Raw genomic sequence first — 27,257 nt, 5'->3', positions numbered from 1 at the left:
ATAAAAACCAATGAAGCATTAAGAAAATTTGTAAAAACCAATGCAGCAATTAGAAAATTTATAAAAACCAATGCAGTATTTAGAAAATTTATAAAAACCAATGCAGCATTTAGAAAATTTATTAAAACCAATGCAGCATTTAGAAAATTTATACAAACCAATGCAGCATTTAAAAAATTTTTAAAAACCAATGCAGCATTTAAAAAATTAATAAAAACCAATGAAGCATTTAGAAAATTTATAACACCCAATGTGCATTTAGAAAATTTATAAAAACCAATGTAGCATTTAGAAAATTTATACAAACTAATGAAGCATTTAGAAAATTTATAACAACCAATGCAGCATTTAGAGAATTAATAAACACTAATGAAGCATTTAGAAAATTTATAAAAACCAATGCAACATTTAGATAATTTATAAAAACCAATGCAGCATTTAGAAAATTGGTAAAAACTAATGCAGCATTTAAAAAATTAATAAAAACCAATGCAGCATTTAGAAAATTTATAAAAACCAATGCAGCAATTAGCAAATTTATAAACACCAATGTAGCATTTAGAAAATTTTTAAAAACCAATGTAGCATTTAGAAAATTTATAGAAACCAATGCAGCATCTAGAAAATTTATAAACACCAATGCAGCATTTAGAAAATTTATAAAAACCAATGTAGCATTTAGAACATTTATAAAAACTAATGAAGCATTTAGAAAATTTATAAAAACCAATGCAGCATTTAGAGAATTTATAAAAACTAATGAAGCATTTAGAAAATTTATAAAAACCAATGCAGCATTTAGAAAATTTGTAAAAACCAATGTAGCATTTAGAAAATTTATACAAACTAATGAAGCATTTAGAAAATTCATAAAAACCAATGCAGCATTTAGAGAATTAATAAAATCCAATGAAGCCTTTAGAAACTTTATAAAAACCAATGCAGCATTTAGAAAATTTATAAAAACGAATGACGCATTATTAAAATTTAAAACTAATTGAGCATTTAGAAAATTTATAAAAACCAATGAAGCATTTAGAAAATTCATAAAAACCAATGCAGCAATTAGCAAATTCATAAAAACCAATGCAGCATTTAGAAAATTTATAAAAACCAATGCAGCATTTAGAAAATTAATACAAACCAATGCAACATTTAGAAAATTAATAAAAACGAATGCAGCATTTAGAGAATTAATGAAAACCAATGCAGCATTTAAAAAATTAATAAAAACCAATGCAGCATTTAGAAAATTTATAAAAACCAATGCAGCAATTAGCAAATTTATAAACACCAATGCAGCATTTAGACCATTTATAAAAACCAATGCAGCAATTAGCAAATTTATAAAAACCAATGCAGCATTTAGAAAATTTATAAAAACCAATGCAGCATTTAGAAAATTTATAAAAACCAATGCAGCATTTAGAAAATTTATAGAAACCAATGCAGCATCTAGAAAATTTATAAACACCAATGCAGCATTTAGAAAATTTATAAAAACCAATGTAGCATTTAGAACATTTATAAAAACCAATGCAGCATTTAGAAAATTTGTAAAAACCAATGTAGCATTTAGAAAATTTATAAAAACCAATGCAGCATTTAGAGAATTTATAAAAACTAATGAAGCATTTAGAAAATTTATAAAAACCAATGCAGCATTTAGAAAATTTGTAAAAACCAATGTAGCATTTAGAAAATTTATACAAACTAATGAAGCATTTAGAAAATTCATAAAAACCAATGCAGCATTTAGAGAATTAATAAAAACTAATGAAGCATTTAGAAACTTTATAAAAACCAATGCAGCATTTAGAAAATTTATAAAAACCAATGCAGCATTATTAAAATTTAAAACTAATTCAGCATTTAGAAAATTTATAAAAACCAATGCAGCATTTAGAATATTTATAAAAACCAATGCAGCATTTAGAATATTTATAAAAACCAAAGCAGCATTTAGAAAATTTTAAAATACCAATGCAGCATTTAGAAAATTTATAAAAACCAATGTAGCATTTAGAAAATTTATAAAAACCAATGCAGCATTTAGAAAATTTATACAAACCAACGCAGCATTTAGAAAATTTATACAATCCAATGCAGCATTTAGAAAATTTATAAAAACCAATGCAGCATTTAGAGAATTTATAAAAACTAATGAAGCATTTAGAAAATTTATAAAAACCAATGCAGCATTTAGAAAATATGTTAAAACCAATGTAGCATTTAGAAAATTCATAAAAACCAATGTAGCATTTAGAAAATTTATAAAAACCAATGCAGCATTTAGAAAATTTATAAAAACTACTGCAGCAATTAGAAAATTAGTAAAAACCAATGCAGCATTTAGAAAATTTATAAAAACTAATGCAGCATTTAGGAAATTTATACAAACCAATGCAGCATTTAGAAAATTTATAAAAACCAATGTAGCATTTAGAAACTTTATCGAAACCAATGCAGCATCTAGAAAATGTGTAAAAACCAATGTAGCATTTAGAAAATTTTAAAAAACCAATAAAGCATTTTAAGAATTTACAAAAAACAGTGCAGCCTTTAGAGTATTTATAAAAACCAATGCAGCATTTAGAAAATTTATAAAAACAAATGCAGCATTTAGAAAATTTATAAAAATCAATGTAGCATTTAGAAAATTTATAAAAACCAATGCAGCATTTAGAAAATTTATAAAAACTAATACAGCATTTAGAAAATTTATAAAAACCAAAGCAGCATTTAGAAAATTAATAAAAACCATTGCAGCATTTAGAATATTTATAAAAACCAAAGCAGCATTTAGAAAATTTATACAAACAAATGCAGCATTTAGAAAATTTATAAAAACCAATGCAGCAATTAGAAAATTTATAAACACCAATGCAGCATTTAGAAAATGTATAAAAACCAATGCAGCATTTAGAAGATGATAAAAACCCATGCAGCATTTAGAAAATTTATAAAAACAAATGCAGCATTTAGAAAATTTATAAAAATCAATGTAGCATTTAGAAAATTTATAAACACCAATGAAGCAATTAGCAAATTTATAAACACCAATGTAGCATTTAGAAAATTTATAAAAACAAATGCAGCATCTAGAAAATTTATAAAAACCAATGCAGCATTTAGATGATAAGAACCCATGCAGCATTAAGAAAATTTATAAAAACAAATGCAGCATTTAGAAAATTTATAAAAATCAATGTAGCATTTAGAAAATTTATAAAAACAATTGCAGCATTTAGAATATTTATAAAAACCAAAGCAGCATTTAGAAAATTTAAAAAAACTAATGCAGCATTTAAAATATTTCTAAGAACCAAAGCAGCATTTAGAAAATTTATACAAACAAATGCAGCATTTAGACAATTTATAAAAACCAATGCAGCATTTAGAAAATTTATAAAAACCAATGCAGCAATTAGAAAATTTAAAAAAACAAAAGCAGCATTTAGAACATTTATAAAAACCAATGCAGCATTTAGAAAATTTATACAAACCAATGCAGCAATTAGAAAATTTATAAAAACCAAAGCAGCATTTAGAAAATTTATAAAAACCAATGCAGCAATTAGCAAATTTATAAACACCAATGCAGCATTTAGAAAATTTATAAAAACCAATGAAGCATTAAGAAAATTTGTAAAAACCAATGCAGCAATTAGCAAATTTATAAAAACTAATGCAGCATTTAGAAAATTTATAAAAACCAAAGCAGCTTTTAGAAAATTTATAAAAACAATTGCAGCATTTAGAATATTTATAAAAACCAAATCAGCATTTAGAAAATTTATAAAAACCATTGCAGCATTTAGAATATTTATAAAAACCAAAGCAGCATTTAGAAAATTTATACAAACAAATGCAGCATTTAGAAAATTTATAAAAACCAATGCAGCAATTAGAAAATTTATAAACACCAATGCAGCATTTAGAAAATGTATAAAAACCAATGCAGCATTTAGAAGATGATAAAAACCCATGCAGCATTTAGAAAATTTATAAAAACAAATGCAGCATTTAGAAAATTTATAAAAATCAATGTAGCATTTAGAAAATTTATAAACACCAATGAAGCAATTAGCAAATTTATAAACACCAATGTAGCATTTAGAAAATTTATAAAAACAAATGCAGCATCTAGAAAATTTATAAAAACCAATGCAGCATTTAGAAAATTTATAAAAACAATTGCAGCATTTAGAATATTTATAAAAACCAAAGCAGATGATAAGAACCCATGCAGCATTAAGAAAATTTATAAAAACAAATGCAGCATTTAGAAAATTTATAAAAATCAATGTAGAATTTAGAAAATTTATAAAAACAATTGCAGCATTTAGAATATTTATAAAAACCAAAGCAGCATTTAGAAAATTTAAAAAAGTTAATGCAGCATTTAAAATATTTCTAAGAACCAAAGCAGCATTTAGAAAATTTATACAAACAAATGCAGCATTTAGACAATTTATAAAAACCAATGCAGCATTTAGAAAATTTATAAAAACCAATGCAGCAATTAGAAAATTTAAAAAAACAAAAGCAGCATTTAGAACATTTATAAAAACAAATGCAGCATTTAGAAAATTTATAAAAACCAATGCAGCAATTAGCAAATTTATAAACACCAATGCAGCATTTAGAAAATTTATAAAAACCAATGAAGCATTAAGAAAATTTGTAAAAACCAATGCAGCAATTAGAAAATTTATAAAAACTAATACAGCATTTAGAAAATTTATAAAAACCAAAGCAGCATTTAGAAACTTTATCGAAACCAATGCAGCATCTAGAAAATGTGTAAAAACCAATGTAGCATTTAGAAAATTTTAAAAAACCAATAAAGCATTTTAAGAATTTACAAAAAACAGTGCAGCCTTTAGAGTATTTATAAAAACCAATGCAGCATTTAGAAAATTTATAAAAACAAATGCAGCATTTAGAAAATTTATAAAAATCAATGTAGCATTTAGAAAATTTATAAAAACCAATGCAGCATTTAGAAAATTTATAAAAACTAATACAGCATTTAGAAAATTTATAAAAACCAAAGCAGCATTTAGAAAATTAATAAAAACCATTGCAGCATTTAGAATATTTATAAAAACCAAAGCAGCATTTAGAAAATTTATACAAACAAATGCAGCATTTAGAAAATTTATAAAAACCAATGCAGCAATTAGAAAATTTATAAACACCAATGCAGCATTTAGAAAATGTATAAAAACCAATGCAGCATTTAGAAGATGATAAAAACCCATGCAGCATTTAGAAAATTTAGAAAAACAAATGCAGCATTTAGAAAATTTATAAAAATCAATGTAGCATTTAGAAAATTTATAAACACCAATGAAGCAATTAGCAAATTTATAAACACCAATGTAGCATTTAGAAAATTTATAAAAACAAATGCAGCATCTAGAAAATTTATAAAAACCAATGCAGCATTTAGAAGATGATAAGAACCCATGCAGCATTAAGAAAATTTATAAAAACAAATGCAGCATTTAGAAAATTTATAAAAATCAATGTAGCATTTAGAAAATTTATAAAAACAATTGCAGCATTTAGAATATTTATAAAAACCAAAGCAGCATTTAGAAAATTTAAAAAAACTAATGCAGCATTTAAAATATTTCTAAGAACCAAAGCAGCATTTAGAAAATTTATACAAACAAATGCAGCATTTAGACAATTTATAAAAACCAATGCAGCATTTAGAAAATTTATAAAAACCAATGCAGCAATTAGAAAATTTAAAAAAACAAAAGCAGCATTTAGAACATTTATAAAAACCAATGCAGCATTTAGAAAATTTATACAAACCAATGCAGCAATTAGAAAATTTATAAAAACCAAAGCAGCATTTAGAAAATTTATAAAAACCAATGCAGCAATTAGCAAATTTATAAACACCAATGCAGCATTTAGAAAATTTATAAAAACCAATGAAGCATTAAGAAAATTTGTAAAAACCAATGCAGCAATTAGCAAATTTATAAAAACTAATGCAGCATTTAGAAAATTTATAAAAACCAAAGCAGCTTTTAGAAAATTTATAAAAACAATTGCAGCATTTAGAATATTTATAAAAACCAAATCAGCATTTAGAAAATTTATAAAAACCATTGCAGCATTTAGAATATTTATAAAAACCAAAGCAGCATTTAGAAAATTTATACAAACAAATGCAGCATTTAGAAAATTTATAAAAACCAATGCAGCAATTAGAAAATTTATAAACACCAATGCAGCATTTAGAAAATGTATAAAAACCAATGCAGCATTTAGAAGATGATAAAAACCCATGCAGCATTTAGAAAATTTATAAAAACAAATGCAGCATTTAGAAAATTTATAAAAATCAATGTAGCATTTAGAAAATTTATAAACACCAATGAAGCAATTAGCAAATTTATAAACACCAATGTAGCATTTAGAAAATTTATAAAAACAAATGCAGCATCTAGAAAATTTATAAAAACCAATGCAGCATTTAGAAAATTTATAAAAACAATTGCAGCATTTAGAATATTTATAAAAACCAAAGCAGATGATAAGAACCCATGCAGCATTAAGAAAATTTATAAAAACAAATGCAGCATTTAGAAAATTTATAAAAATCAATGTAGAATTTAGAAAATTTATAAAAACAATTGCAGCATTTAGAATATTTATAAAAACCAAAGCAGCATTTAGAAAATTTAAAAAAGTTAATGCAGCATTTAAAATATTTCTAAGAACCAAAGCAGCATTTAGAAAATTTATACAAACAAATGCAGCATTTAGACAATTTATAAAAACCAATGCAGCATTTAGAAAATTTATAAAAACCAATGCAGCAATTAGAAAATTTAAAAAAACAAAAGCAGCATTTAGAACATTTATAAAAACAAATGCAGCATTTAGAAAATTTATAAAAACCAATGCAGCAATTAGCAAATTTATAAACACCAATGCAGCATTTAGAAAATTTATAAAAACCAATGAAGCATTAAGAAAATTTGTAAAAACCAATGCAGCAATTAGAAAATTTATAAAAACTAATGCAGCATTTAGAAAATTTATAAAAACCAAAGCAGCTTTTAGAAAATTTATAAAAACAATTGCAGCATTTAGAATATTTATAAAAACCAAATCAGCATTTAGAAAATTTATAAAAACCAATGCAGCAATTAGAAAATTTATAAAAACCAATGCAGCATTTAGAAAATTTATACAAACCAATGCAGCAATTAGAAAATTTATAAAAACCAATGCAGCATTTAGAAAATTTAGAAAAACCAATGCAGCATTTAGAACATTTATAAAAACCAATGCAGCATTTAGAAAATTTATAAAAACCAATGCAGCATTTAGAAAATTTATTAAAACAAAAGCAGCATTTTGAAAATTTATAAAAACTAATGAAGCATTTAGAAAATTTATAAAAACCAATGTGCATTTAGAAAATTTATAAAAAACCAATGTAGAATTTAGAACATTTATACAAACTAATGAAGCATTTAGAAAATTTATAAAAACCAATGCAGTATTTAGAGAATTAATAAACACTAATAAAGCATTTAGAAAATTTATAAAAACCAATGCAGCATTTAGAAAATTTATAACAACAAATGCAGCATTTAGAAAATTTATAAAAACCAATGCAGCATTAAGAAAATTTATAAAAACCAATGCAACATTTCGAAAATTTATAAAAACCAATGCAGCAATTAGCAACTTTATAAACACCAATGCAGCATTTAGAAAATGTATAAAAACCAAGGAAGCATTAAGAAAATTTGTAAAAACCAATGCAGCAATTAGCAAATTTATAAAAACCAATGCAGCATTTAGAAAATTTATAAAAACTAATGCAGCATTTAGAAAATTTATACAAACCAATGCAGCATTTAGAAAATTTATACAAACAATGCAGCATTTAGAAATTTTATAAAAACCAATGCAGCATTTAAAAGATTAATAAAAACCAATGCAGCATTTAGAACATTTATGAAAACCAATGCAGCAATTACCAAATTTATAAACACCAATGCAGCATTTAGAAAATTCATAAAAACCAATGCAGCAATTAGCAAATTTATAAACACCAATGTAGCATTTAGAAAATTTATAAAAACCAATGTAGCATTTAGAAAATTTATAGAAACCAATGTAGCATCTAGAAAATTTATAAACACCAATGCAGCATTTAGGAAATTTATAAAAACCAATGTAGCATTTAGAACATTTATAAAAACTAATGTAGCAATTAGAACATTTATAAAAACTAATGAAGCATTTAGAAAATTTATAAAAACCAATGCAGCATTTAGAGAATTTATAAAAACTAATGAAGCATTTAGAAAATTTATAAAAACCAATGCAGCATTTAGAAAATTGGTAAAAACCAATGTAGCATTTAGAAAATTCATAAAAACCAATGCAGCATTTAGAAAATTTATAAAAACTACTGCAGCAATTAGAAAATTAGTAAAAACCAATGCAGCATTTAGAAAATTAATAAAAACTAATGCAGCATTTAGAAAATTTATACAAATCAATGCAGCATTTAGAAAATTTATAAAAACCAATGTAGCATTTAGAAACTTTATCGAAACCAATGCAGCATCTAGAAAATGTTTAAAAACCAATGTAGCATTTAGAAAATTTTAAAAAACCAATAAAGCATTTAAAGAATTTACAAAAAACAATGCAGCCTTTAGAGTATTTATAAAAACTAATGCAGCATTTAAAACATTTATAAAAACCAATGCAGCATTTAGAAGATTAATAAAAACCAATGCAGCATTTAAAACATTTATAAAAACCAATGCAGCATTTAGAAGATTAATAAAAACCAATGCAGCATTTAGAAAATTTATAAAAACAAATGCAGCATTTAGAAAATTTATAAAAACCAATGCAGCATTTAAAACATTTATAAAAACCAATGCAGCATTTAGAAGATTAATAAAAACCAATGCAGCATTTAGAAAATTTATAAAAACAAATGCAGCATTTAGAAAATTTATAAAAATCAATGTAGCATTTAGAAAATTTATAAAAACCAATGCAGCATTTAGAAAATTTATAAAAACTAATGCAGCATTTAGAAAATTTATAAAAACCAAAGCAGCATTTAGAAAATTTATAAAAACCATTGCAGTATTTAGAATATTTATAAAAACCAAAGCAGCATTTAGCAAAAATTTATACAAACAAATGCAGCATTTAGAAAATTTATAAAAACCAATGCAGCAATTAGAAAATTTATAAAAACAAAAGCAGCATTTAGGACATTTATAAAAACCAATGCAGCATTTAGAAAATTTATAAAAACCAACGCAGCAATTAGAAAATTTATAAAAACCAAAGCAGCATTTAGAAAATTTATAAAAACCAAAGCAGCGTTTAGAAAATTTGTACAAACCAATGCAGCATTTAGAAAATTTATACAAACCAATGCAGCATTTAGAAAATTTATAAAAACCAATGCAGCAATTAGCAAATTTATAAAAACCAATGCAGCATTTAGCAAATTTATAAAAACCGATGTAGCATGTAGAAAATTTATAAAAACCAATGAAGCATTTAGAAAATTTATAAAAACCAATGCAGCAATAAGCAAATTTATAAAAACCAATGCAGCATTTAGAAAATTTATAAAAACCAATGCAGCATTTAGAAAATTTATAAAAACCAATGCAGCATTTAGAAAATTTATAAAAACAATGAAGCATCTACGAAATTTATAAAAACACTGCAGAATTTAGAAAATTCATAAAAACAATGCAGAATTTTGAAAATTTATAAAAACAATGCAGCATTTAGAAAATTCATCAAGACAATGCAGAATTTAGAAAATTCATAAAAACAATGCAGAATTTTGAAAATTTATAAAAACAATGCAGAATTTAGAAAATTTATAAAAACAATGCAGAATTTTGAAAATTTATAAAAACAATGCAGAATTTTGAAAATTTATAAAAACAATGCAGCATTTAGAAAATTCATCAAGACAATGCAGAATTTTGAAAATTTATAAAAACAATGCAGAATTTTAGAAAATTTATAAAAACAATGCAGCATTTAGAAAATTCATCAAGACAATGCAGAATTTAGAAAATTCATAAAAACAATGCAGAATTGTGAAAATTTATAAAAACAATGCAGAATTTTGAAAATTTATAAAAACAATGCAGCATTTAGAAAATTCATCAAGACAATGCAGAATTTTGAAAATTCATAAAAACAATGCAGAATTTTGAAAATTTATAAAAACAATGCAGAATTTAGAAAATTCATAAAGACAATGCAGCATTTAGAAAATTTATAAAAACAATGCAGAATTAAGAAAATTTATAAAAACAATGCCGCATTTTGAAAATTTATAAAAACAATGCAGAATTTTGAAAATTTATAAAAACTATGCAGAATTTTGAAAATTTATAAAAACCATGCAGCATTATGAGAATTCAACAAAACAATGCAGCATTTCGAAAATGTCGAAAAACAATGCAGCATTTAGATAATTTATCAAAACAATGCAGTATTTAGAAAATTTATAAAAACAATGCCGCATTTAGAAAATTTATAAAAACAATGAAACATCTACGAAATTTATAAAAACACTGCAGCATTTAGAAAATTTATAAAAACAATGCAGAATTTCGAAAATTTATAAAAACAATGCAGCATTTAGAAAATTCATCAAGACAATGCAGAATGTTGAAAATTTATAAAAACAATGCAGAATTTAGAAAATTCATAAAAACAATGCAGCATTTAGAAAATTTATCAAAACAATGCAGCATTTATAAAAATTCATAAAAACAGTGCAGCATTTAGAAAATTCATCAAGACAATGCAGAATATAGAACATTTATAAAAACAATGCAGCATTTAGAAAATTCATCAAGACAATGCAGAAGTTAGAAAATTTATTAAAACAATGCAGCATTTTGAAAATGTATAAAAACAATGCAGCATTTAGAAAATTCATAAAAACAATGCAGAATTTTGAAAATGTATAAAAACAATGCAGCATTTAGAAAATTTAGAAAAACAATGCACCATGTATAAAATTTATAAAAACAATGCAGCATTAAGATAATTTATAAAAACAATGCAGCATTTAGAGAATTTATCAAAACAATACATTATTTAGAAAATTTATCTAAACAATTCAGCATTTAGAATATATATAAAATCAATGTAGCATGTAGAATATATATAAAAACAATGCAGCATATAGAAAATTTATAAAAACAATGCAGCATATAGAAAATTTATAAAAACAATGCAGAATTTAGAAAATTTATAAAAACAATGCAGCATGTAGAAAATTTATCAAAACAATGCAGCATGTAGAAAATTTATCAAAAAATGCAGCATTTAGAAAATTTATAAAAACAATGCAGAAGTTAAAAAATTCATCAAAACAATGCAGTATTTAGAAAATTTATCAAAACAATGCATTATTTAGAAAATTTATCAAAACAATGCCGCATTTATAAAAATTTATAAAAACTAATGCAGCATTTAGAAAATTTATAAAAACCAATGCAGAATTTAGAAAATTTATAAAAATCAATGTAGCATTGAGAAAATTTATAAAAACAAATGCAGCATTTAGAAAATTTATACAAACGAATGCAGCATTTAGATAATTTATAAAAACCAAAGCAGCATTTAGAAAATTTATAAAAACCAATGCAGCATTTAGAAAATTTATACAAACAATGCAGTATTTAGAAAATTTATCAAAACAATGCAGCATTAAGAAAATTTATAAAAACAATGCAGCATTTATAAAAATTCATAAAAACAGTGCAGCATTTAGAAAATGCATCAAAACAACACAGCATTTAGAAAATTTATAAAAACCAATGCAGCATTTAGAAAATTTATACAAACAATGCAGTATTTAGAAAATTTATCAAAACAATGCAGCATTTAGAAAATTTATAAAAACAATGCAGCATTTATAAAAATTCATAAAAACAGTGCAGCATTTAGAAAATGCATCAAAACAACACAGCATTTAGAAAATTTATAAAAACAATGCAGCATTTAGAAAATGCATCAAAACAACACAGTATTTAGAAAATTTATAAAACAATGCAGCATTTAGAAAATTCATCAAGACAATGCAGAATTTTGAAAATTTATAAAAACAATGCAGAATTTTAGAAAATTTATAAAAACAATGCAGCATTTTGAAAATTTATAAAAACAATGCAGTATTTAGAAAATTTATAAAAACAATGCAGCATTTAGAAAATTCATCAAGACAATGCAGAATTTAGAAAATTTATAAAAACAATGCAGCATTTAGAAAATTCATCAAGACAATGCAGAATTTTGAAAATTTATAAAAACAATGCAGAATTTTAGAAAATTTGTAAAAACAATGCAGCATTTAGAAAATTCATCAAGACAATGCAGAATTTAGAAAATTCATAAAAACAATGCAGAATTTTGAAAATTTATAAAAACAATGCAGAATTTTGAAAATTTATAAAAACAATGCAGCATTTAGAAAATTCATCAAGACAATGCAGAATTTAGAAAATTCATAAAAACAATGCAGAATTTTGAAAATTTATAAAAACAATGCAGAATTTAGGAAATTTATAAAAACAATGCAGAATTTTGAAAATTTATAAAAACAATGCAGAATTTTGAAAATTTATAAAAACAATGCAGCATTTAGAAAATTCATCAAGACAATGCAGAATTTAGAAAATTTATAAAAACAATGCAGAATTTTGAAAATTTATAAAAACAATGCAGAATTTTGAAAATTTATAAAAACAATGCAGCATTTAGAAAATTCATCAAGACAATGCAGAATTTTGAAAATTTATAAAAACAATGCAGAATTTTGAAAATTTATAAAAACAATGCAGAATTTTGAAAATTTATAAAAACAATGCAGCATTATGAGAATTCAACAAAACAATGCAGCATTTCGAAAATGTCGAAAAACAATGCAGCATTTAGATAATTTATCAAAACAATGCAGTATTTAGAAAATTTATTAAAACAATGCAGAATTTTGAAAATTTATAAAAACAATGCAGAATTTAGAAAATTTATAAAAACAATGCAGAATTTAGAAAATTCATCAAGACAATGCAGAATTTAGAAAATTTATAAAAACAATGCAGAATTTTGAAAATTTATAAAAACAATGCAGAATTGTGGAAAATTTATAAAAACAATGCAGAATTTTGAAAATTTATAAAAACAGTGCAGCATTTAAAAAATTCATCAAGACAATGCAGACTGTAGAAAATTTATAAAAACAATGCAGAATTTAGAAAATTTATAAAAACAATGCAGCATTTAGAAAATTCATCAAGACAATGCAGAATTTAGAAAATTTATAAAAACAATGCAGCATTTAGAAAATTCATCAAGGCAATGCAGAATTTAGAAAATTTATAAAAACAATGCAGAATTTAGAAAATTTATAAAAACAATGCAGCATTTAGAAAATTCATCAAGACAATGCAGAATTTAGAAAATTTATAAAAACAATGCAGCATTTAGAAAATTCATCAAGACAATGCAGAATTTAGAAAATTTATAAAAACAATGCAGAATTTAGAAAATTTATAAAAACAATGCAGCATTTAGAAAATTCATCAAGACAATGCAGAAGTTAGAAAATTTATTAAAACAATGCAGCATTTTGAAAATGTATAAAAACAATGCAGCATTTAGAAAATTCATAAAAACAATGCAGAATTTTGAAAATGTATAAAAACAATGCAGCATTTAGAAAATGTATAAAAACAATGCACCATGTATAAAATTTATAAAAACAATGCAGCATTTAGAAAATTTAGAAAAACAATGCACCATGTATAAAATTTATAAAAACAATGCAGCATTAAGAAAATTTATCAAAACAATGCAGCATTTAGAGAATTTATCAAAACAATACATGATTTAGAAAATTTATCAAAACAATGCAGCATTTAGAATATATATAAAATCAATTTAGCATGTAGAATATATATAAAAACAATGCAGCATATAGAAAATTTATAAAAACAATGCAGCATATAGAAAATTTATAAAAACAATGCAGAATTTAGAAAATTTATAAAAACAATGCAGCATGTAGAAAATTTATCAAAACAATGCAGCATGTAGAAAATTTATCAAAACAATGCAGCATGTAGAAAATTTATCAAAAAATGCAGCATTTAGAAAATTTATAAAAACAATGCAGAAGTTAAAAAATTCATCAAAACAGTGCAGTATTTAGAAAATTTATCAAAACAATGCATTATTTAGAAAATTTATCAAAACAATGCCGCATTTATAAAAATTTATAAAAACTAATGCAGCATGTAGAAAATTTATAAAAACCAATGCAGAATTTAGAAAATTTATAAAAATCAATGTAGCATTTAGAAAATTTATAAAAACCAATGCAGCATTTAGAAAATTTATAAAAACTAATGCAGCATTTAGAAAATTTATAAAAACCAAAGCAGCATTTAGAAAATTTATAAAAACCAATGCAGCATTTAGAAAATTTATACAAACAATGCAGTATTCAGAAAATTTATCAAAACAATGCAGCATTAAGAAAATTTATAAAAACAATGCAGCATTTATAAAAATTCATAAAAACAGTGCAGCATTTAGAAAATGCATCAAAACAACACAGCATTTAGAAAATTTATAAAAACCAATGCAGCATTTAGAAAATTTATACAAGCAATGCAGTATTCAGAAAATTTATCAAAACAATGCAGCATTAAGAAAATTCATAAAAACAATGCAGCATTTATAAAAATTCATAAAAACAGTGCAGCATTTAGAAAATGCATCAAAACAACACAGCATTTAGAAAATTTATAAAAACAATGCAGCATTTAGAAAATGTATCAAAACAAGACAGCATTTAGAAAATTTATAAAAACAATGCAGCATTTAGAAAATGCATCAAAACAACACAGTATTTAGAAAATTTATAAAAACAATGCACCGTTTAGAAAATGTATCAAAACTAATGCAGCATTTAGAAAATTCATAAAAACTATGCAGCATTTAGAAAATTCATACAAACAGTGCAGTATTTAGAAAATTTTTAAAACAATGCAGAATTTAGAAAATTTATTAAAACAATGCAGAATTTCGGAAATTTATAAAAATAATGCAGAATTTAGAAAATTTATAAAAACAATGCAGAATTTAGAATACATATAAAAACAATGCAGCATTTAGAATATATATAAAAACAATGCAGCATTTAGAAAATTTATCAAAACAATGCAGCATTTAGAAAATTTATAAAAACAATGCAGCATTCTGAAAATTTATAAAAACAATGCCGCATTTTGAAAATTTATAAAAACAATGCCGCATTTTGAAAATTTATAAAAACAATGCCGCATTTTGAAAATTTATAAAAACAATGCCGCATTTTGAAAATTTATAAAAACAATGCCGCATTTTGAAAATTTATAAAAACAATGCAGCATTTTGAAAATTTATAAAAACAATGCCGCATTTTGAAAATTTATAAAAACAATGCAGCATTTTGAAAATTTATAAAAACAATGCAGCATTTTGAAAATTTATAAAAACAATGCCGCATTTTGAAAATTTATAAAAACAATGCCGCATTTTGAAAATTTATAAAAACAATGCCGCATTTTGAAAATTTATAAAAACAATGCAGCATTTTGAAAATTTATAAAAACAATGCCGCATTTTGAAAATTTATAAAAACAATGCAGCATTTTGAAAATTTATAAAAACAATGCAGCATTTTGAAAATTTATAAAAACAATGCCGCATTTTGAAAATTTATAAAAACAATGCAGCATTTTGAAAATTTATAAAAACAATGCAGCATTTTGAAAATTTATAAAAACAAAGCAGCATTTAGAAAATTTATAAAAACAATGCAGCATTTTGAAAATTTATAAAAACAATGCAGCATTTTGAAGATTTATAAAAACAATGCCGCATTTTGAAAATTTATAAAAACAATGCAGCATGTAGAAAATTTATAAAAATAATGCAGCATTTAGAAAATTTATAAAAACAATGCAGAATTCAGAAAATGTATAAAAACAATGCAGCATTTAGAAAATTTATAAAAACAATGCAGCATTTTCAAAATTTATAAAAACAATGCAGCATTTTGAAAATTTATAAAAACAATGCAGCATTTTGAAAATTTATAAAAACAAAGCAGCATTTAGAAAATTTATAAAAACAATGCAGCATTTTGAAAATTTATAAAAACAATGCAGCATTTTGAAGATTTATAAAAACAATGCCGCATTTTGAAAATTTATAAAAACAATGCAGCATGTAGAAAATTTATAAAAATAATGCAGCATTTAGAAAATTTATAAAAACAATGCAGAATTCAGAAAATTTATAAAAACAATGCAGCATTAAGAAAATTTATAAAAACCAATGCAGCATTTAGGAAATTCATAAAAGCTGAGGCAGCATTTAGAAAATTTACTAAAACCAATGGAACATTTAAAAAATTTACAAAAGCTGAGGCAGCAACTATTACATAAGCTTAAGACTAAAATCGTATTAACTCTGTGTGAACCACTTTATTTTCCAGACATATTTTGTTACACAGACATATTATATTACAAAGACATATTATATTATACAGACATATTATATTACAAAGACATTTCATATTATACAGACATATTATATTACAAAGACATTTTATATTATACAGGCATATTATATGTCAGACCTATAGCATAGACACCATACCAATGGCACATTAACAGACCATGTATGGAGAATGAACAATGACAGAATCCCCAAACTTCTGATATATGGTGAACTTGATGATGCCGTAAAGTGTGGTGGGAGGCCTTTGTTTAGATACAAAGATAAATTGTGTCTGCAAACATACAGCTGAGAAACTTTGAGGAGGTAACCATGCAACGGGCTGCATATGCATCAATTGTCAAACTGGAGCTAAAAACACAACTTGACAACAATTGATCATGTGCACAATGTAAGAAAAGAATCGAAAGACGGCAGTACGGAACTAGTCGTCAAAAGCGTCCAGTACCTACACCAGTAGTTACTGTGGATTGCAATGCAAATCACTGGTGAGATTGAAATGTCACCAACAATTCAAGCACAACTGAAACGGTGAAGAATCTTATTGTCAGAACATCATATGTCAAACACGACAGAAAAGTTTATTATTATTATTATTGTGTGTGTGTGTGTGTGTGTGTGTGTGTGTGTGTGTGTGTGTGTGTGTGTGTGTGGATATGTCTACATATATGTGGATGTAAATCTATATGAAAGTATATTTGTTTATTATTAAGTTAAAATATAAAACTGTGTCTGAATAGCATTCTATTGTTAAATATACATCTTCTCTTTGTATTTACTAGGTATGGGCAAAAATGACCAAAAAACACGACTATGTTTTTTTAAAAGAAATTATTTTTTTTGTTTAAGTTTCAGCTTTTTTGTTTAAATGTTGATTGTATTTGAAAAATAAAAAAAAGGGGGAAAAGTATATATTTATGTTGAAAAATGTTGTCATAACCATTAAAAAATCAAAAATTAATTGAAATTTCTCGCTCAAATTTTCAAGTTTTTGGAAAAATAATTATCAGTTTTCTTAAACTATTTTAGCGATAATTAAGAAAAGGCAAATTAAAATCTTAAGATACTCAAGTAAAAATGTACATACTTTTCTTTACTAAAAAGTGCATAATTACCAAAAAGTTGAAAAAGTCTCTTCAGACACAAAATAATAAATACAAAATACTTACTACCTTTCAAAACATCTGAAATTCACTTCCATTTTTTTAATTAAGTTAATTTTGTGGTAATAAAAAAGGAAATGCTTATTTAATTAGAATATTTTTTAATGTATTCAAGTAAGAATTTCTTTATTTTTATCTAAAAAAGATTTATATTTAACTAGTTATAAGATTTTTTTGTTCAGTAATACTCTAAATTGCCTCTTTAGCAATTTTTTTCCATTAGAATTTGAAATAAAACTTTGTAAAATGCTCAAAACGTTTTTATTTTTCAGTGTACTGAAAAATAAAAAAGTTTTGAACTGCATTTGCAGTAATCACTCGATTTTATTATTCATAAAAAGATTAACCAAAAATAATTTTTATTAATAATCTTCATTTTAATTATTTTTCTTTCATTTTCATTTTCTTTCAGATTCTTCTATTTAGAAGAATCTGAAAGAAAATAAAAATGAAAGAAAAATAATTAAAATGAAGATGAAAGAAAAATAATTAAAATGAAGATGAAAGAAAAATAATTAAATAGAAGAATCTGAAAGAAAATGATTATTAATGAAACTTGCAAATTACATTTTATTTTTTCGGCATTCTGTTCACTCATACATCTTCGAAATAGTAAAAATTATCCCATTTTTTTTAATTATTTTTTAGTGGCCAAGGACTTCACTTTTTTTGTTTGTCTTTTTTCAAGATATTAAAAAACATTTGATGCTGTTTACCCATTCATTCATACAGGGGAAATATTAGATTATCACATTTAACATTTTTCTGAAACTGTTATTATAAAAATTACCTTAAACATTTTTTGCAATTATATTTTTTTGTGATAATATTAAATAAACAATACTCAATACAATGATAACACTGTTAGAAATTAATTTTTCTTCGAGTTATATTCATTTCCTTAAGACAGATTTGAGGTTTGACGGGCTGTTTTCATAAATATAAGAATTGTTTTAAAACGTTTTTTAATTGTTAACATCTATGATGCTTTATTTTCATAAACAAGCAAAAATAAATTCATGCGTTTTTTTATTTAGAAATATAACATAAATAAAAGTATTTTTATTTATACAAAATAATGCATTTTCACTAACATTAAAAACAATAATGGCTACATAAGATTCCGTGTAATAAATACTAAAATTTTCATGAAAATTGGTTCATTTCCTGAGTTTTGGTGAATTTTTAAATGAAGAGGGCTGTCAAAATATTTGTATATTTTAGGAATTGGCCATTCATTTTGCACGTACGTAGTATTAATATATTTGTGTGCAATCTTATTTTATCGTCTCCTATACATCAAAAGATTTATTATTTTTTTAATTTTGTAAGATTAATTTTTGTATATTTTTATTTCACATTGGATTCTAACTGGTTTGTGAACATATGTTTATGAATAATTATTTTTAAAAATATTTTCTTAAAATGTATACATTTTTATATTTGTAATTTAATTAACATTGAATTTATGAATTTTTATTTTTCAATCGTTTAGCATTATTTTTTTTTTCTATTTTATTTCATGTTATTATGATAATGATAATTATTATTATTTAATTTTTTTACTTTATAATTGTCATTAAACTTACTTTTAGTGTAATTAACAATTATATAAGTGAGTTTTTTTAGTTATTACTTCTGTGGATTAAATAAAAGGTCCGATTCAAAATTTTAAAGTTCAATAAGAAGATCAGATGTTACATCAACAGAAATGTGATAATAACAGCAAAAACAGTCGTCCAAATAATATAAATTATTAATCCCTACCTCAAAAAATCAGAATAATTAATAATTTTGTATCATCTTTTTATGATCAAAAATAATTTTTATTCAAATTATATAAAAGAAGTCGGATTTTCCTTTCATATATTACAAAGATTTAAAAACTTTCAAAATTAATTATGATTCAGAATTTTTTTAAATGAGGATAATTTGTATTAATCAGACTATTATATTGGTTGTTATATTGAAAAAGAATTGTAACATGATCTTTTTCAATTTCAAATCTTTGAGAATTTTTGTACATAATTTCAAACTGAATTCATGAAGGTATATTGTTCTCATTTTATCAACCACGATTGTCGAGTAAAAATGTAATACTAGACATCTAGACAAAATTACGTTTTAGTCTCCTAAAATTCATACTATAATTTTTAGTATAGATACGTGGTGTAACAGGTTCTGATTAGCAATAAGTTCTAAGTCACAGTTTTATAGAGGTTAAAGGTTTAATTACTCAGCAGTTAAGACTTTTTTCTTTTAAATAAATACTAGATGAAATTGTAAATCAGTTTTTTAATGTTTGCTATAAATTATCAATAAAAATAAATTATTGATTTATAAAAATAATTTTTTAAATGATGTTAGATAATATTTTTAATAATGTCAGATAATATATTTTTAATTATGTTAGATAATAATTTTTTAATAATGTTAGATATTATTTTTAATAATAATTTTTTAATGGTGTAAAATAATATTTTTAAAAATAATGTTAGATGTAAATGATTAACAAAAATAAATTATTGGTTTATTAAGATAGTTTTTTAATAATGTTAGAAAATATTTTTTAATAATGTTAGAAAATATTTTTTAATAATGTTAGAAAATATTTTTTAATAATGTTAGATAATATTTTTTAATAAGATAAGATAATATTTTTTTAATAGTGTAAGATAATATTTTTTTAAATAATGTTAGATAATAATCTATCTAACATTAAGATAATAAATTTAATGTTAGATAATATTTTAATGTTAGATAATAATTTTTAAATACTGTTAGATAATTTTTCAAATAATGTTAGATAATATTTTTTTAATTATGCTAGATAATACATTTTTTAATTATGTTTGATAATATTTTTTTAAATAATGTTAGATAATAATTTTTAAATACTCTTAGATAATTTTTAATAATGTTGGACAATAATTTGTATAATAATGTATGATAGCAATTCTTATGTTAGATAATAATTTTTTAAAATTATGTTCGATAATAATTTTTTAAATTATGTTAGATAATAATTATTTTAATTATGTTAGATTATAACTTTTTAAATTATGTTAGATAATAATCTTTTATAATGTTAGATAATAATTTTTTAAATAATGTTAGATAATTATTTTAAAAATAATGTTAGATAATTTTTAAAATTAATTTAGATTTAAATAATGTTAGATAATAATTTTGTATAATGTTAGATAATTTTTTGAATAATGTTAGATATTTTTGGAAAATATTGTTAGATAATAATTTTTTAAATAATGTTAGATAATGTTTTTAAATAATGTAAGATAATAATTTTTTAAAGTATGTTATAGAATAATTTTTTAAATTTTGTTATATAATTTTTTTAATTATGTTAGATAATAATTTTTTAAATTATGTTGGATAATTTTTTTAAATTATGTTGGATAATAATTTTGTATAATGTTAGATTATTTTTTAAATAATGTTAGCTAATAATTTTTTAAATAATGTTAGATAAATTTTTTAATAATGTTAGATAATCATTTGTTTAATAATGTTAGATAACAATTGCTCAGTACTAGATGTAAGCTACAGACAAAATTAAAATCTCCAAAATTTCTATAATGTGAAGATCCTTGAATAAAGATAAATATTTTCCCAAACTACTATTGTATATTTTTATAATGGATCCATGATTATGAAACTATTCTATAATTGCTATTTAAACTTGTATTAACCAATTATGTTAACAGCTTTAAACAATAATTTTTTCTGAAAAATAATCTATTTCTTTTTTCTGTTTTTTACCAGGTTCTTTACCAGTTTCGTATCTTCACGACATGCATTTTCTCCGTTGTGATTTTGGGAAAGGAAATCAGTCGGATACAAGCATTTTCAATGGTTGTCCTATTTGGAGGCATTTCTCTGGTCCAGTTTAACCTCAGTGAGGAAGAGACTCATGTTCACCCTAATGCACCAAAAAATCAAAAACCTTTACTGGGTGTGATTGCAGTTCTTATTTCCACATTCTTGTCTGGGTTTGCTGGTGTCTATGTTGAGAAAATGCTCAAGTCCACCCAAAAGTCGCTCTGGTTACGAAACACTCAATTAAGCTTCTTTGGAATCATTTTTGGCACTTTTGGAATGCTCACAAAAGACTACAACATCATCTTGGAAAAGGGTTTCTTTTTTGGTTATGACAATCTTGTGCTATTTACAGTCTTCATGCAAGCTGTGTCTGGCCTTACTATAGCTGTTGTATTCAAATATGCAGACAATATCCTCAAGTCTTTTGCAGCCTCAACTGCTATCCTTATTTCCTGCATTGCTGCAGTCCACTTCTTTGAGGCACATCTGACTTTACAGTTTTTTGTAGGAGCAATGTGTGTAATTTTATCTATATTTCTCTACAACAGCTGAAATTGTCATCAAATTGGGTGCATCTTGAAGTCAGCTTATTAACATTTCACTTGATCATCAACCAATCCTGTGTGAGATAAATTGTAATTTTGAAAATGTTTTTTTTATAAAGACTTTATGACCTCAGCCGAACTTTATCATCTAAAAAAAGGGAGGGATAATTTTTCATTTGAAACTTGCTTCGATGAATAGGAAAATCTTGACATATATTTTTAAAATAAAATTCACGTATTTTCATGATTCTATAAAGAAAAATAAATGTAAAATGTATATGCACAAAATTTTATTGTTTTTATTGATAAAATAAAAGCAACATCTGCTTCACTTCACAGTATGAATAGTCACTTGTGTAAACTTAATTTTATGAACAACAAAGTTTCATCTTATTGATTAGATTTATCTTATCATCTTTTAGTTAGGTCTTCTAAATTTATTCAATTAGTTTTGTTTCAATGATTTAAAGTAGTGAATATGAATTAAATTCACAAGCATTATTGAGTGAGCAAAGTCAGTCTTGTTTTCAGGTAAGTTTTGACAAGGGTCACCTTCACCACTGGTTATTTCTCACTATCAAGCCCTTTCACTCATTTCCTTACATACCACATCACCACTGTCAACATTACAATCAGAACAATTATCATGTTTAGAAGCCCTCCCACCACTATGGGAGCTAACCTTTGACTCTTTAACAGCCAACTGAGACTGCAATTCCCCCAAATTTACATCATCCATTTTCTTTAATATTTTGTCAATTCGTTTCATCTCCTGACTAATGTGGCAGTCTATTTGTCTATTATAAATTCCATTTATCCTCAACCCCGTCAGTTTCCTATCTGAACAAAGTGCTGGTCACATCATAACAACAACATTTGAATTCAAGACCAATGTTGGTGATGACCGAATGTGCCTATGCCGATGCAGTGGAAAAAAAAAGAGTACATGGCACCGAATCACCACAATAGAAGAGGATCAACACTCGTCTTTTTTTATTGAAAAAATGATTGTGGTTGGGCTGATAGTAGCACATTATGGCAATTCCAGAGGGAAAAATCCTCCACAAGGAACTGTGGTCGACAAGGATACCTTAAGAAATGAATGGCATGTTCCTGTTCACCACACAAAAGAGTATCAAATACAACAAAAGAAGGATCAAATACAACAAAAGAAGAATCAAATACAACAAAAGAAGGATCAAATACAACAAAAGAAGGATCAAATACAACAAAAGAAGGATCAAATACAACAAGAGAAGGATCAAATACAACAAAAAACGATCAAATACAACAAAAAACGATCAAATACATCAAAAGAAGGATAAAATACATCAAAAGAAGGATCAAATACAACAAAAGGAGGATCAAATACAACAAAAGAAGGATCAAATACATCAAAAGAAGGATCAAATAATTCTATCTAGTTCAAATCTCAAGCAACATAGCTCATTCATTCATCAGTTGCCCCTTCCATTCTGCTCCGTTTTTCTGTAACGATGTTGCAAGACCGGGTAGCAGCAATTCACTTTGCTTATGGGCTAAGATTTAGGTGGGGTGTTTCACACAAGGTTTAATTATTTCTTTTCTCCAAAGTTCAGAATATCTGATATGGTGAACAGGAAAGAAAAGTGAAGTTAACATGGTGATGAGAAGTCTGCCCTGATATCTAAGAAGATATTACCATTGAGCCACATGTTATATTTTAAGTGTCAGACCAGCATGTAAGTGATGGGAATTTAAACTGGAAGATGGGATAATACAGTTTTTTTAAGAGAAAAATAAGTTGGAAAGAGAGAGAAAGAAGGAAAAATAAAAGCGAATTAAAGAGAAATATTGTTTTAATAGAGGAAGAAAAAAGATTCAGTAGAAAAGAGAAAGGAAAAGCGACTGAGAAAGGAAAGTGTAATCTCCAGAAAAAAAAATAGTGATCACAGAAGATGGTAGTCAGAATTAGGGTTAGGGTTTAATAAAAAACCATTGTCTTTTCAGAAATTGAAGGATTTTGCTTGCTAACATCAAAGAGCACACATCTCCTTGGGCTTCAAACCAGAAATCTCCCCAGAAGGGATAAGTTGAAAAGCTCTTGTTCCTAAGAAGCTGTCTGAACGAACCTAATGTAAAATATCCTGCATCACGAAGCCATTAAGAATCCAAAGAATTTAACTTCCTTTATACAAAGTTTATCTTGAATCTATACTGTGCAGGGATAAGTCCCCAGACTTAGGGTTATTAGCTATAACTTTACTAATGAAAGCCATTAGAATAATTATTTTCGTTTATAAAAAAAAAGATCTCCGAGTTATTTTTTAATTGTTTCATTTAAAACCTAGTTAATTACAGCACCGATGCCACAACCAGTATAGACGTCACCGAAAGAAGTGGTAGACCAGCCATTCACCAGGGAATCTACAGGAGGAACTCCAAACCACAGCATCTGACGACAAACGGCCAGCCAAAGTGCAAAAAGAAGCATTGCCACACAGACTTAGGGTCATGCACGTTTTGTGTGCTCTGAGCTGATGCTGTGTTTTCCAGTGACCAGTGAAGGTTTGGCCACCCTTAAAAGGTTCACCACTAGACAGAGTTAAAAGTATAGCTACCTAGACTTAGGGTCAGTGCACAATTTCTGACCCACGTATATGACCTGGCCCCTGCTGAGTTACACTTTTTCTGTCGCGCCTCTTAGTCTTTCTTTCAGTTCGCAGTCAGGATTAGTCTCATCATCAACTTCCAGTTGTTCCATCGAAGACATTTCTTTCTCTTCAGCCTCAGTTCTAGGTTGATCAAGGTCAGTGGGTTCTACAATACCCCCCTCTACTCAGTCTTTCCCTCAGTAAGAATGGGATTTCATCTTTATCCTTCCAAAAACTATCAGAATTATTTCCAATCTCATCATCTTCATCCGATCCCTTCTCATAATCATCTCCAACCCTGGGTGTGCTGTCCTGACCCCTATCAGGGGTGTTCTCCCTGATCAATGGTCGGTTTTGGGGTCCTGGGGTCGCCCCCTTCTCATTTCTACTCCTTAGAATTCTCATGACATCCAGGTCAATCTGAATGAGCTCTTCCTCCACCTCTGAGGTTTAATCAGGGTTGTCTTCCTTGGTTTCCTTTCTTAAACATGGCCTAAAAATTTTATCAATTGGAAGGATCACGTCTCTTCCAAACACCAGCTCAAATGGTGAAAACTCTTAGGTCTCGTTCATAGTGAACCTCATTGCAACCGGGGCCTGTGTGAGAAACAGGTTCCACTTGGCCTGATTGTCAGTAACCAATTTACCCAAGATATCTGCCAACATCTTATGAAATCGCTCTACATTGGCGTTATTTTGGGAGTGATGGGGGAGGTCAACACATGTCGTTCCCTCAAACTTCTTAAGACATGATTTTGTTGACATTTTCAGAACTGTTATCGGTGACCAATTGCTCTGAGGCCCATTGTAGATCTGCTGTGTGCCTTTTTGTCTTGCATTGCATATGCTTTCGACCAGTTAGTGAGCCAATGATGCTCACTATGTACTGGTTACCTCGTTCTCTTACAGATATGTCCAGACTCAGTTTTTGGAAGAAATACTGGGGAACATCTGTTTCCTTCAGTGGAGCTTGTTACTGGTTCCAGCTCTGAGCCTGACACTGCACACAATGGTTTACCCATTCTACAACCTCTTTGGCCAGCCCCAGCTAATAATAGTTCCTAAACGCTGGCTCATAAGTTTTCTCAACCCCTAGATGTCCAACCCTTTTCATTCCAGGTTCCAGGATCACTCTTCTCGGCTCTGCAGCCACCACCAAGGCCTAAAAAGATTGTCTGACGAATTCAATAAAAGCAAAATTCACACATCTCAAAAAATCTTAAATCCGTAAAAAAATGAATTATACAAACTTTTCTTTTGTTTTAAATAAAATAATCTATTTCAAATAAATTCTGAAGATATCAAAATATTCAAGTATTACCAAAAAAAAACAGCAAAGTGCACTCACAATATATAAAAAAACAAACTGCAAACATTAATCAAATTCTAAATACAGCAAGCCATTGTTTATTTTTTATCTAAAATCAATTCTGAAAATATGCCCAGCACTGAACCATCCTTCTCCAGACGTGGCTGGGTCAACACCGCACCTATGCGCATGTCACTAATGTCCTTATACAGGATCATTGGCTTACTCAGATCTGAATATGCTAGTAACAGTATAGTTGTTAACTGGTTCTTTAGGGCTTCGAAGGCCTTTTGGCATTCCGGTGTCCACTTATAGTGGACATATTTTTTTGTCAATGCTATTATGAGGGTGGCCAACTGACTAAAGGCAAGTATGAATCTTTGGTAATAGCCGATCATACCTATGAATCCCTGCACCTGTCGTACTGTCTTTGGTTCAGGTAGGAACCTGATGACCTCTACCTTGTCTATGTCAGGCTTAATCCCCGTGGCATTAATTATGAACCCCAAGTGCTTAGTTTCGTCTTTAAGGAACTGACACTTAGGCAACTTCAACTTTAAGTTTGTAGTCTCTCAAACACCTCCCGCAGGTGTTTAAAGTGTTCCTCAGGCGTCTTCGAGAAGATCAATATATCATCCAGATATGCCACTGTAACTCTTTCCAATTCCCTTAAAACTATTGACATCAGTTGGGAGAAGATCCCTGGCACATTACAGAGACCGAAGGGCATGACCCTAAAGTTAAACAGCCGCACATTGCATACAAAGGCCGCTTTCTTCTAATCCTTTCCATCCAGGACTACCTGCCAGTAATCTGACCTTAAATCCATTGTAGTAAAGCACCTCACGCTACCCAACAAGGTTAATATGTCATCAATAAGAGGTAATGGAACAGCCAAAGATTTCAGAAGTCCACACAGAACCTGTGGCCTCCGTCCTTCTTTTCTACAATCACTATGAGAAAATTCCATGATTATACCAGCCTCCAACATGTCTGACACAGCTTCCATCAGCATCTTCCTCTTATGGATCGGAGTTCTGTAGGGCTTCATCTTTTTGGGTGGGTGGTCTCCTGTATCGATATTCATAATGATAGTGCTCTCTGTCCCTGGTTGTGATAATATCCTGGTTGCCTACTC

General features: G+C 26.0%; 2 protein-coding genes across 11 annotated transcripts in view; one reads left to right on the top strand and one right to left on the bottom strand.

Annotated features, from left to right (window-relative positions):
* Positions 1-22,465, top strand: part of LOC145247890 (UDP-N-acetylglucosamine transporter-like) — a 558,987-nt gene extending 536,522 nt beyond the window's left edge. For all 10 annotated transcript variants that reach the window (XM_080109505.1, XM_080109504.1, XM_080109509.1 and 7 more), the window contains one exon: positions 21,576-22,465. In XM_080109505.1, the coding sequence (XP_079965631.1) occupies positions 21,576-22,184 (609 nt within the window). In that variant the 3' untranslated portion in view covers positions 22,185-22,465. The remainder of the gene's footprint in view (positions 1-21,575) is intronic.
* Positions 22,466-26,897: 4,432 nt separating this feature from the next.
* On the bottom strand, positions 26,898-27,206 carry LOC145247786 (uncharacterized). Its single transcript, XM_080109425.1, has one exon. It carries the CDS (start codon positions 27,204-27,206, stop codon positions 26,898-26,900), a length of 309 nt encoding a protein of 102 aa, XP_079965551.1.
* Positions 27,207-27,257: the final 51 nt, after the last annotated feature.

This window comes from Euprymna scolopes, chromosome 26 (assembly GCF_053919585.1).
Source record: "Euprymna scolopes isolate OS-2025 chromosome 26, ASM5391958v1, whole genome shotgun sequence".
In the NCBI taxonomy this organism is placed as follows: domain Eukaryota; kingdom Metazoa; phylum Mollusca; class Cephalopoda; order Sepiida; family Sepiolidae; genus Euprymna; species Euprymna scolopes.
The sequence above is the reverse complement of the archived record's forward strand: the minus strand, read 5'-3'. Positions and strand labels throughout refer to the sequence as shown.

Bases quoted from the DNA above. Each gene is read 5' to 3' on its own strand.
- LOC145247786 (XM_080109425.1), bottom strand. From the start codon at position 27,206: ATGAATATCGATACAGGAGACCACCCACCCAAAAAGATGAAGCCCTAC.